The sequence below is a fragment of the Oncorhynchus mykiss genome, chromosome 2, assembly GCF_013265735.2.
Source record: "Oncorhynchus mykiss isolate Arlee chromosome 2, USDA_OmykA_1.1, whole genome shotgun sequence".
NCBI classification, from domain to species: Eukaryota; Metazoa; Chordata; class Actinopteri; order Salmoniformes; family Salmonidae; genus Oncorhynchus; species Oncorhynchus mykiss.
This window is the reverse complement of record NC_048566.1, coordinates 63,034,074-63,044,870: the sequence shown is the minus strand read 5'-3', so window position 1 is coordinate 63,044,870 and position 10,797 is coordinate 63,034,074. Positions and strand designations below refer to the sequence as shown.

General features: G+C 41.6%; 1 protein-coding gene across 1 annotated transcript; it reads left to right on the top strand.

The window, feature by feature from the left end:
- The first annotated feature begins 4,361 nt into the window (after window positions 1-4,361).
- Window positions 4,362-8,482, top strand: LOC110493479 (zinc finger and SCAN domain-containing protein 2). Its single transcript, XM_021567779.2, has 2 exons — window positions 4,362-4,612; window positions 6,905-8,482. The coding sequence occupies exons 1-2, from the start codon at window positions 4,441-4,443 to the stop codon at window positions 7,888-7,890; spliced, it is 1,158 nt and encodes a 385-aa protein (XP_021423454.2). The 5' UTR covers window positions 4,362-4,440; the 3' UTR covers window positions 7,891-8,482.
- Window positions 8,483-10,797: the final 2,315 nt, after the last annotated feature.

Genomic DNA, 10,797 nt, shown 5'->3' with positions numbered 1-10,797 from the left:
CTTTGCCTTGATAACAGCTTTGCATTCCCTCTACCAGCTTCACCTGGAATGCTTTTCGAACAGTCTTGAAGGATTTCCCACATATGTTGAGCTTTCCCACATATGCTGAGCATATGTTGGATGCTTGTCCTTCTCTCAGCGGTCCAACTCATCCCAAACCATCTCAATTGGGTTGAGGTCGGATGATTGTGGAGGCCAGGTCATCTGATGCAGCAGACCTTGGTCAAACAGCCCTTACACAGCCTGGAAATGTGTTTTGGGTCATTGTTCTGTTGAAAAACAAATGATAGTGCCACTAAGCACAAACCAGATGGGATGCTGTATCACTACAGAATGTTGTGGTAGCCATGCTGGTTAAGTGTGACTTGAATTCTAAATAAATCAGCGAATCGGTGTCACCAGCAAAGCATCCCCACACCTCCTCCTCATGCTTCACGGTGGGAACTGCCATTTTTGGGTGTCTGACGCACAATTTTGTGCCCAAAAAAAGTTGAACATCGCAAAATGCATCAGTTAAATGTGTAATTAAATGTGTAATAAAATATAGTGCCTAGGCCAATTTAATGAAACCCTGGCTGTTGCAACAAATCGCAAAACAAGGAATCTCCGATTCCCCACTGAGCTCCTTTTTGGAAATGGCAAGTTCCATAAACGCATATCAAGGGCAAGTGCACTGCCCAGCAGCTGACATCAGCAAGATGTGGGCCTTTTTGTTAGGAGGGACGTCTAACGTGGATCGCTAAAATAATGATTTGGCTATGATCACATTTCCTCAATTTAAATATTAGGCCTATGGCTGGGGAAACGTATACATTTGGTAGCCAAGCACATGTGATCAGTGTAGCCTTTTATCATCTAGACTTTTAATGTGCGAGTTCACTAATTATCTCTGTCAATTCAGAAAGTTTCCTAAAGTAGCCTGTCTGGACTACATCAATTAATAAGAGAAGATGGACAAATAATATAACTTAACCGCATGTTCCATAACGTTGCCATGGAAAATGTTCATGTTGTTTCCAACTATCAATTAGCAACTGTGCCATAAACCATTGAGATAGCCGAATGGCCAGTCTTTTTGGCAAATGACAAGGAGTGGAATGTTAGCTAAAAAGACTGGTACCCAGGCTAAAGGATCATAGATCGCAATACAAAAAAAAAAAGGATGAGCATGAAAGGTAATTATAGCTAATTACAACTTAAGGCCTTATATTTCTTCAGAGTCAGGGGAGGTTTTGGAGCTGTTTTTAATGTGGGGAAGGCTTTAACCTCCTGGTGCTGAGGGTTGCTGAACTCTAGATTGACATGGTGAATTCTTTCACAAACATGGAATCTCTGATTTGCATATTTGTTTTTCAACTGGTCCAAGTTCATATTTATATCCAAAAATCTTAGTTTACATTGGCGTGTTATGCTCAGTAATGTTTTGCCTCCAAAATATCCGGTGATTTTGCAGAGAGCCACATCAATGTACAGGAATACTCATCATAAACCTTGATGAAAGATACAAGTGTTATGCATAGAATTAAAGATATACTTCTCCTCAATGCAACCGCTGTATCAGATTTCAAAAAGGCTTTACAGCAAAAGCACACCATGCAACAAAAGTCAGAAATAGCATTATAAATATTAACTTACCTTTGATGATCTTCATTGGAATGCACTCCCAGGAATCCCAGTTCCACAATAAATGTTTGTTTTGTTCGATAAAGTCCATAATTTATGTCCAAATACCTATTTTTTGTTCGCACGTTTAGTCCAGTAATCCAAATGCACAAGGAGCGAGCACTTGGTCCAGACGAAAAGTTTAAGTTATATTACAGTTCGTAGAAACATGTCAAACGATGTATAGAATCAATCTTTAGGATGTTTTATCATAAATCTTCAATAATGTTTCAACCGGACAATTCCTTTGTCTTTAGAAATTAAAAGGAACAGAGCTCGTGCTCAAGGCTTTCTGCTAGACCCCTGATTCAAACAGCTCTTATTCTCTCCCCTTTCATAGCAGAAGCCTGAAACAACGTTCTAAAGACTGACACCTAGTGGAAGCCTTAGGAAGGGCAATGGGACCAAATTTACACTGTATATTGGATAGGCAATCACTTGAAAAACTACAAACCTCAGATTTCCCACTTCCTGGTTGGATTTTTCTCAGGTTTTCGCCTGCCATATGAGTTCTGTTATACTTACAGACATCATTCAAACAGTTTTAGAAACTTCAGAGTGTTTATCCAAATCTACTAATAATATGCACATCTTAGCTTCTGGGTTTGAGTAGCAGGCAGTTTACTCTGGGCACGCTTTTCATCCGAACGTGGAAATAGCGCCTCCCAGCCATAAGAAGTTAAAAAAAAGAAAGAAAGTTTGAAACCACCAAGACTCTTCCTAGAGCTGGCTGCCCGGCCAAACTGAGCAATCGGGGGAGAAGGACCTTGGTCAGGGAGGTGACCAAGAACCCGATGCTCACTCTGACAGAGATCCAGAGTTCCTCTGTGGAGATGGGAGAACCCTCCAGAAGGACAACCATTTCTACAGCACTCCACCAATCAGGTCTTTATGGTAGAGTGGCAAGATGGAAGTCACTCCTCAGTAAAAGGCACATGACAACCCGCTTGGAGTTTTCCAAAAGGCACCTGAAGGACTGTGAGAAAAAATATTATCTGGTCTGATGAAACCAAAATGGAACTCTTTGGCCTGAATGCAAAGCATCAAGTCTGGAGGAAACCTGGCACCATCCCTATGGTGAAGCATGGTGATTGCAGCATCATGCTGTGGGGGTGTCTTTCAGTGGCAGGGACTGGGAGACTAGTCAGGGTTGATGGAAAAATTTACGGAGCAAAGTACAGAGAGATCCTTGTTGAAAACCTGCTCCAGAGCGCTCAGGACCTCAGACTGGGGTGAAGGTTCACCTTCCAACAGGACAACAACCCTGAGCACACAGCCAAGACAAGTAGGAGTGACTTCGGGACAAGTCTCAATATCCTTGAGAGGCGCAGCCAGAGCCTGGACTTGAAGCCGATCGAACATATCTGGAGAGACCTAAAAATAGCTGTGCAGCGACGCTCCCCATCCAACCTGACAGAGCTTGAGAGGATCTGCAGAGAAGAATGGGAGAAACTCCCCAAATACAGGTGTGCCAAGCTTGTGGCGTCATACCCAAGAAGACTCAAGGCTGTAATCACTGCCAAAGGTGCTTCAACAAAGTGCTGAGTAAAGTGTGAATGTGTGAATGTGATTTTCAGGTTGTTTTTTTTAATACATTTTCAAACATTTCTAAAATCCTGTTTTTGCTTTGTCGTTATGGGGTATTGAGTTTAGATTAATGAGGGGGAAAAAACGATTTAATCCATTTTAGAATGAGGCTGTAAAGTAACAAAATGTGGAAAAAGTCAAGGAGTCTATACTTTCCGAATGCACTGTATATGCCAAGTTTTTTGTGGTTGTATGTCAATTCACTTTTTGAAAATCAAGGCTTGAGATATTGGCCCCACACAACGAAAACATTAACAACTCTAGAAATAACAATATCTTAGTTATAACGAGGCTAAGAGCCTTAATTACTTCCTGTCAGCTCCATCCGCTCTAAAAACAAAGGAAGCACTTTGGGCACAGAGATCCTTTTGTCTTTTCTAAGGCGAGTTTCAATTTCCTGTCTGTTTTTTTTTTTTTTAGATATAGGGGAAACATGCAGTGTATAAATGTGTTACTGTGTGTAACTTAACAGTCATTCACCATACAGTCTGACAAGATGGCCTTGAGAAATGTCAAACATTTTGTAGAATAAAATAACTAGAAAAGATAAAGTAAACACAAACAGCAACATTCACACGACAGATACAAATGCTTACAAGGTGTACAAGATAAATGTAAGTCACACAAATATTTTAATATTTTTAAACCTGTACTGATGTCGGCACAATACTGTTAGCAGCTCTTGGGTTTAATAGGTAAAGACCCGAGTCTACACCCTTATAGCAGTGTTGTACATGGATGTTCAGTGGATGTGTTAACGTTAGATCGAACATGTAATTACCCCTCTTAAGTGTGCTATTCCTTTATACAGTTAGCTAGCTAAAGCTAACAGTGGCTGAAAGTAATCTTGACAAGTGACATGGACAATTAAAGAGCAGGTCGTCAAAGAGTCTTGTACATTTTTGGGGTTAAAATATTTGATTTTGTATATTTCTATGGTGGCCTTGAATCCGTCTTCATACTAATCGACATAAGCATACATGGCTAACGTTAGCTAGCTAGCGAAATAATCAAATAGCTATCTAATTTAAATACAGGTTATTGACACGATTGACACGATTATACTACTACTACTTTTACTTTGAATTTTTGTTGAAATTCCGTGATCCGGAAGTACTTTTTTAGTGTTGCGGAATTTCAGACGATTAAAATAACACAGCTCGCTAGCTACTCATCTTGCATTATCTAAACATGTCTAAAATACAGTTGTTGAGAGTTTTTCTCTACGATAGATTAACAGCTGCCGCTGAGGAGATATTCGAGGTCGTTGAAAAAACCATAGCAGAGAATCAGGAGGAAGTTGTCCGTCTACAGAGGCTACTCGACATTGTTCTTCAACCTGAGATAAAGCAAGACAGAGCAGGTTTGTTACTCATTGCTTATGTCAAACTTACTTAACCTTCATTTTATGAAACACAAGGAGCAATGTCAAATATAGTTATTTTTGAGAGGAAGTGTACCTGTATTAGGTAGGTCTAAATGTCATGTGTTTCCCCTATATTCATTTAGCAGTGGTGACCCACCCCAGCTAAATTTTTGCCACTGCTGCAAAAAATATATTTGATACATACACTCACTCACCGGCCAGTTTATTTTGTACACCCATCTAGTACCAGGTAAACCAGCTTTTTCTTGTTTTTAGCTGATAGGAGTGGAACCTGTGGTTGTCTGCTGCAATAGCCCATCCATTCTGCACACCACTGTGGTACTGCATCGTTATTTGCCTGTTTGTGGCCCGCCTGTTAGCTTGCATGATTCTTGCTATTCTCTTTCGACCTCTCCCATCAATGAACCATTTTCACCAATAGGACTGCTGTTGACTGGATGCTTTTTTGTTTGTCACTCCATTCTCGGTTGTCGTGGGCGAAGAGCCCAGGAGGGTGGCCTTTCTGAGACCATAGATCCCATTCTGCCCATTCTAGCCTTCAGTCGAACACCTCGATGTCTGTCTGCCTGCGTTATACAGGAAGACACAGCCACGTGACTGACTGTCTGTACAAGCGGGTGGAAGTCTACAGGAACAACTAGCTTGTCATTGCACCCCTCCACCCTACCCATCATATCCAATTTTATTTGTCATATGCACCGAATACAACAGGTGTAGGAGGTGTAAACTTTACCGTGAAATGCTTACTTACGAGCCCTTTCCCAATAAAAGTACGAATAATTAGCATAAAAGGAAAAAGTAACACAATAAAATAACAATGACATTATGTACAAAGGGTACCGAGTGTACAGGGGTACGAGTAAGTTGAGTTAATATGTATGTATGTAGGTAGGGGTAAAAGTGACTCTGCAATCAGGATAGATAATAAACAGAGTAGCAGCAGAGTATGTGAAAGTGTTTCTACACTACCGTTCAAGTTTGGTGTCACTTAGAAATGTCCTTGTTTTTGAAAGAAAAGCCCATTTTTTTGTCCATTTAAAATAACATCAAATTGATCAGAAATACAGTGTAGACATTGTAAATGACTATTTTAGCTGGAAACGGCTGATTTTCTTTTAATGGAATATCTACATAGGCATACAGAGGCCTGTTATAAGCAACCATCACTCCTGTGTTCTAATGGCAGCGCAAACAGGCTCTAGCCAAAATAGAAAGAGGGGTGGGAGGCCCCGGTGCACAACTGAGCAAGAGGACAAGTACATTAGTGTCTAGTTTGAGAAACAGACGCCTCACAAGTCCTCAATTGGCAGCTTCACTAAATAGTACACGCAAAACTCCAGTCTCAACGCCAACAGTGAACTCCAGGATGCTGGCCTTCTAGGCAGTTCCTCTGTCCAGGGCCTGTGTTCCTTTGCCCATCTTAATCTTTTATTTTTATTGGCCAGTCTGAGATATGGATTTTTCTTTGCGACTCTGCCTAGAAGGCCAGCATCGCCTCTTCACTGTTGACGTTGAGACTGGTGTTTTGCACACCAGGGCTTCCCACTCCTTTTTCTATTCTGGTTAGCGCCAGTTTGTGCTGTTCTGTGAAGGGAGTAGGTCGCAGCAATGTACCAGATCTTCAGTTTCTTGGAAATGTCTTGCATGGAATAGCCTTCATTTCTCAGAACAAGAATAGACTGATGAGTTTCTGGCCATTTTGAGCCTGTAATCAAACTCACAAATGCTAATGCTCCAGATACTCAACTAGTCTAAAGAAGGACAGTTTTATTGCTTCTTTTATCATGACAACAGTTTTCAGCTGTGCTAACATAATTGCAAAAGGGTTTTCTAATGATCAATTAGCCTTTTAAAATGCTAAACCTGGATTAGCTAACACAACGTGCCATTGGAACACAGGAGTGATGGTTGCTGATAATGGGCCTCTGTATGCCTATGTAGATATTCCATTACAAATCTGCCGTTTTCAGCTACAATAGTCATTTACAGTATTAAGAATGTCTACACTGTATTTCTGATCAATTTGATGTTATTTTAATGGACAACAAAATTTGCTTTTCTTTCAGAAACAAGGACATTTCTAAGTGACCCCAAACTTTTGAACGGTAGTGTATGTGTGAGTGTGTGTGCTGTCAATATCCATGTGTGTGGGCAGGGTCCAGTGAGTGTGCATAGAGCCAGTGCAAGAGAGTCACTGCTGAAAAAAATCCTAGGATAAACCTTGGCATAATGTCAGCACTGATTTTCATTCTTTCTCCTTTACCCCAGACCTCCAGCAGCTCTGTCTCTCTGTCTCTGAAGTGGAGATTCCCCCGGAGCAGCAGCACTGTGAGCAGGAGTGGAGCCCCAGTCTGAGGCATGAGGACCCAGAGTCCACACAGATCAAAGAGGAACGTGGGGCCAGTCAGGAGGAAGAGCAGCCTCAAGGGCTTGAGGCTCACACTAAAGACTCCATATTCACTCCTGCTTATGACCCAACTCAACCCTCACATCCCTATCAAGCCCAAAAGGAAGGAAACAGAGAGAGAGACACTCTACCCAGCACTACAACTGAACAGATCAAAACAGAACCTGATGGAGAGGACTACGGAGAATCAGAACCAACCAGTGTCTTTCAGCCCCTCTCTGCAGTAAATCCAGACTGTTCTGCAGCTCCGAGTGAAAACAGTGAAAGTGACAGTGGGATGGAGACTGGCGGACCTCCGTCAGGTTTCAAGTCAGTCAAATCACAGAGAATAAAGATGGTAAAATTACAAAGCTCCCTTATCAACACTAAGGATAACAAATCCACACCGTTGTTCCACCTGAAATCACCTAGGCAAGGTCATGCTACTCCTGGTTGTTGTAAGGTGTGTGGCAAGTATTTTCATTACATGGGCTTATTATTTAAACATGTTCAAACTCACACAAACGATAAAGAATCACTTTGTGGAGTGTGTGGAAAGCATATGGCGTCAACAGAAAGTATGAAAGATCACCTCCAAACTCACATTGCAGCTAGGTATTGTTGTCATGTTTGTAGTAAATGGTTCACCTTAAACAGCAATCTGATCGTGCACATGAGAAGCCACACAGGGGAGAAAACGTGTCACTGCCCTGTTTGTGGCAAAGGATTCAGCACCAGCGGCGATCTGAAGAAACACATCCGGATTCACACAGGGGAGAAGCCATTTCGCTGCCCTGATTGTGGCAAAGCATTCAATCAGAGTGGAAATCTGAAATATCATAGAAAGTCCCACACAGGGGAGAAATGATATCGTTGCAGTTGTTGTGACAGATGTTTCAGGATTGACACACATCTTAAAAGTAGACAACGACTCACAGGGGAGACAAGTAAGATGCAATGATTGATGATATGCTCAAGTGGGCCGATTCATATCATGAATACTTCTGGAAATTATATTTTCTTCATCCAGGGATTGTATGTTTTAATCACTTTCCCACTCTACATTTACAAGTGCATTTATTCAGTACATTGGCCATGTTGCACCCATGGCTGTGCCCCTGCCCAGTCATGTGAAATCTGTAGATTAGGGCCTAATGAATTCTATTTCAATTGACTGATTTCCTTATATGAACTGTAACTCAGCAAAATCTTTTAAATTGTTGCATGTTGCATTTCTATATATTTATTATTATTATTATATATTTTTTTTTCAGTAATCTGCATACATGTATAATACTTAAATGCTCATGTGTCATGTAGTATTAAAATGTTTATAACAAATATGTCCCTTATGTTAACAGTATGTGTTAACATGTATGTTATGGGATTTCAGTGATCCTTGTAGTCATTCATGGTAATAAAATCTTAGAACAAACTACACTAAACACTCAACTTAAATGTAATCCTATTCATTTCATTGTTTTTCTTTCATCATTTCTCAATTCAGCCATTTTACTGTTTTACACCGTTCCCTCTTGTCCCTTTTGTTGCATCCAGGAAGTGCGTCATGACAGCATCTGCAGAGGGAAAGCAACAAATATAAAATAAAGAGCACATAGAACAGTTATGGGTTGTTTTTGGGGTCATGAAATGATCCAATTCAGTTTAATTTAAAAATCCTTGAACATGAATGCCCTATTTGCAATGATTGATTTGTAAATTTAAAGGATAGTTAACTTTTTTTACGCCTTAGTCAGTCGGATGGTTCCTTACCCTGAAAGTAGTCCATGGGCCAGGAGAAACTGTATTCCATTACTTAGAGTTGTTTAAATAACCACTGGCAACTTGAGGGGATTTGGCCACAAACTTTGAACTTTGACTAATTGCCCCCATCACCCCCATATTTTTGTTTGTTAGCAATCTGATTATAAGGTGTAAAACAGCAAACTCCCTTTAACATCCTACAATGTATTTAATTGAAATTGACCCCAATCATGTTATGGTGGATGCATTTTTAATGGGATACTGCAAGATTTTGAGATTTAGGTCGTTTTTCGACTTACCCAGAGTCAGATGAACTCATTAAAAAATGTATGCCTCTGCGTACAGTTTGGAGATGATTGAAGTTAGCATATCATTAGCTTAGCAAAATTGCTGGAAGTCTCCTGGTATAGTAGCTAGCAGATCACAACGTTGTATGTCTCAATGGCGCTGCCCATGCGCCTATAGATGCCTTGAGACCGATACATTATATATACAAAATGTATATGGACACCTGTTCAAATTAGTGGATTTGGCTCTTTCAGTCACACTTGTTGCTGACAGGTGTATAAAATTGAGCACACCGCCATGCAATCTCCATAGACAAACATTGTCAGTAGAATGGCCTTACTGAAGAGCTCAGTGACTTTCAACGTGGCCCCGTCATAGGATCCCACCTTTCCAACAAATCAGTTTGTCAAATTTCTGCCCTGCTAGAACTGCTCTGGTCAACTGTAAGTGCTGTTATTGTGAATTGGAAACGTCTATGAGCAACCACGGCTCATCCGCGAAGTGGTGGGCCACACAAGTTCACAGAACGAGAACGCCGAGTGCTGAAGCGCGTAAAAGTTGTCTGTCCTCGGTTGCAACACTCACTACCGAGATCAAAACTGCCTCTGGAAGCAACATCAGCAAAATGACTGTTTGTCGGGAGCTTCATGAAATGGGTTTCTATGGCCGAGCAGCCGCACACAAGCCTAAGATCATCATGCACAATGCCAAGCGTCGGCTGGACATTGGACTCTGGAGCAGTGGAAACGCGTTCTCTGAAGTGATGAATCATGCTTCACCATCTGGCAGTCCGATGGACGAATCTGGGTTTGGCGGATGCCAGGAGAATTCTACCTGCCCGAATGCATAGTGCCAACTGTAAAGTTTGGTGGAGGAGGAATAATGTTATGGGGCTGTTTTTCATGGTTCGGGCTAGGCCCCTTCGTTCCAGTGAAGGGAAATCTTAATGCTACAGAATACAATGACATTCTGATGATTCTGTGATTCCAACTTTGTGGCAACAGTTTGGGGAAGGCGCTTTCCTGTTTCAGCATGACAATGCCGCCGTGCACAAAGCGAGCTCCATACAGAAATGGTTTGTCGAGATCGGTGTGGAAGAACTTGACTGGCCTGCACAGAGCCTTACCTCAGCTCCATCGAACACCTTTGGGATGAATTGTAACGCCGACTGCGAGCCAGACCTAATAGCCCAACATCAGTGCCCGACCTCACTAATGCTCTTGTGACTGAATGGAAGCATGTCCCCACAAAAATGTTCCAACATCTAGTGGAAAGCCTTTCCAGAAGAGTTGAGGCTGTTATAGCAGCAAAGGAGGGACCAACTCCATATTAATGCATTTGATTTTGCAATGAGATGTTTGACGTGCAGGTGTCCACATACGTTTGGTCATGTACTGTATCTCCGAAACAACACCTGTTATCCTTATACTTGCATTCTGAGTTGGAGACCTCCAAAGAAGTGACAATTCTATTGAGCCTGAGAAAGCTACTCCCTGACCCCCAAGGCCCCTCCTAGCCATGATCTCGGCAAAACCGAGCTGCTCTTCCTCCTGGGATGGCCGCTCCAAGACCTCTCCATCACGGTTGACAACTCCGCCATCCAGACATTATTTGGGACAGTAACATTTGAGCCTGGGTGAATTTCAATCTACAAAACATAAATAATTCACTCAGATGCTGTAAAAGACTAGAAAGTACTGTAAGTACAGTAACACATCCTCTG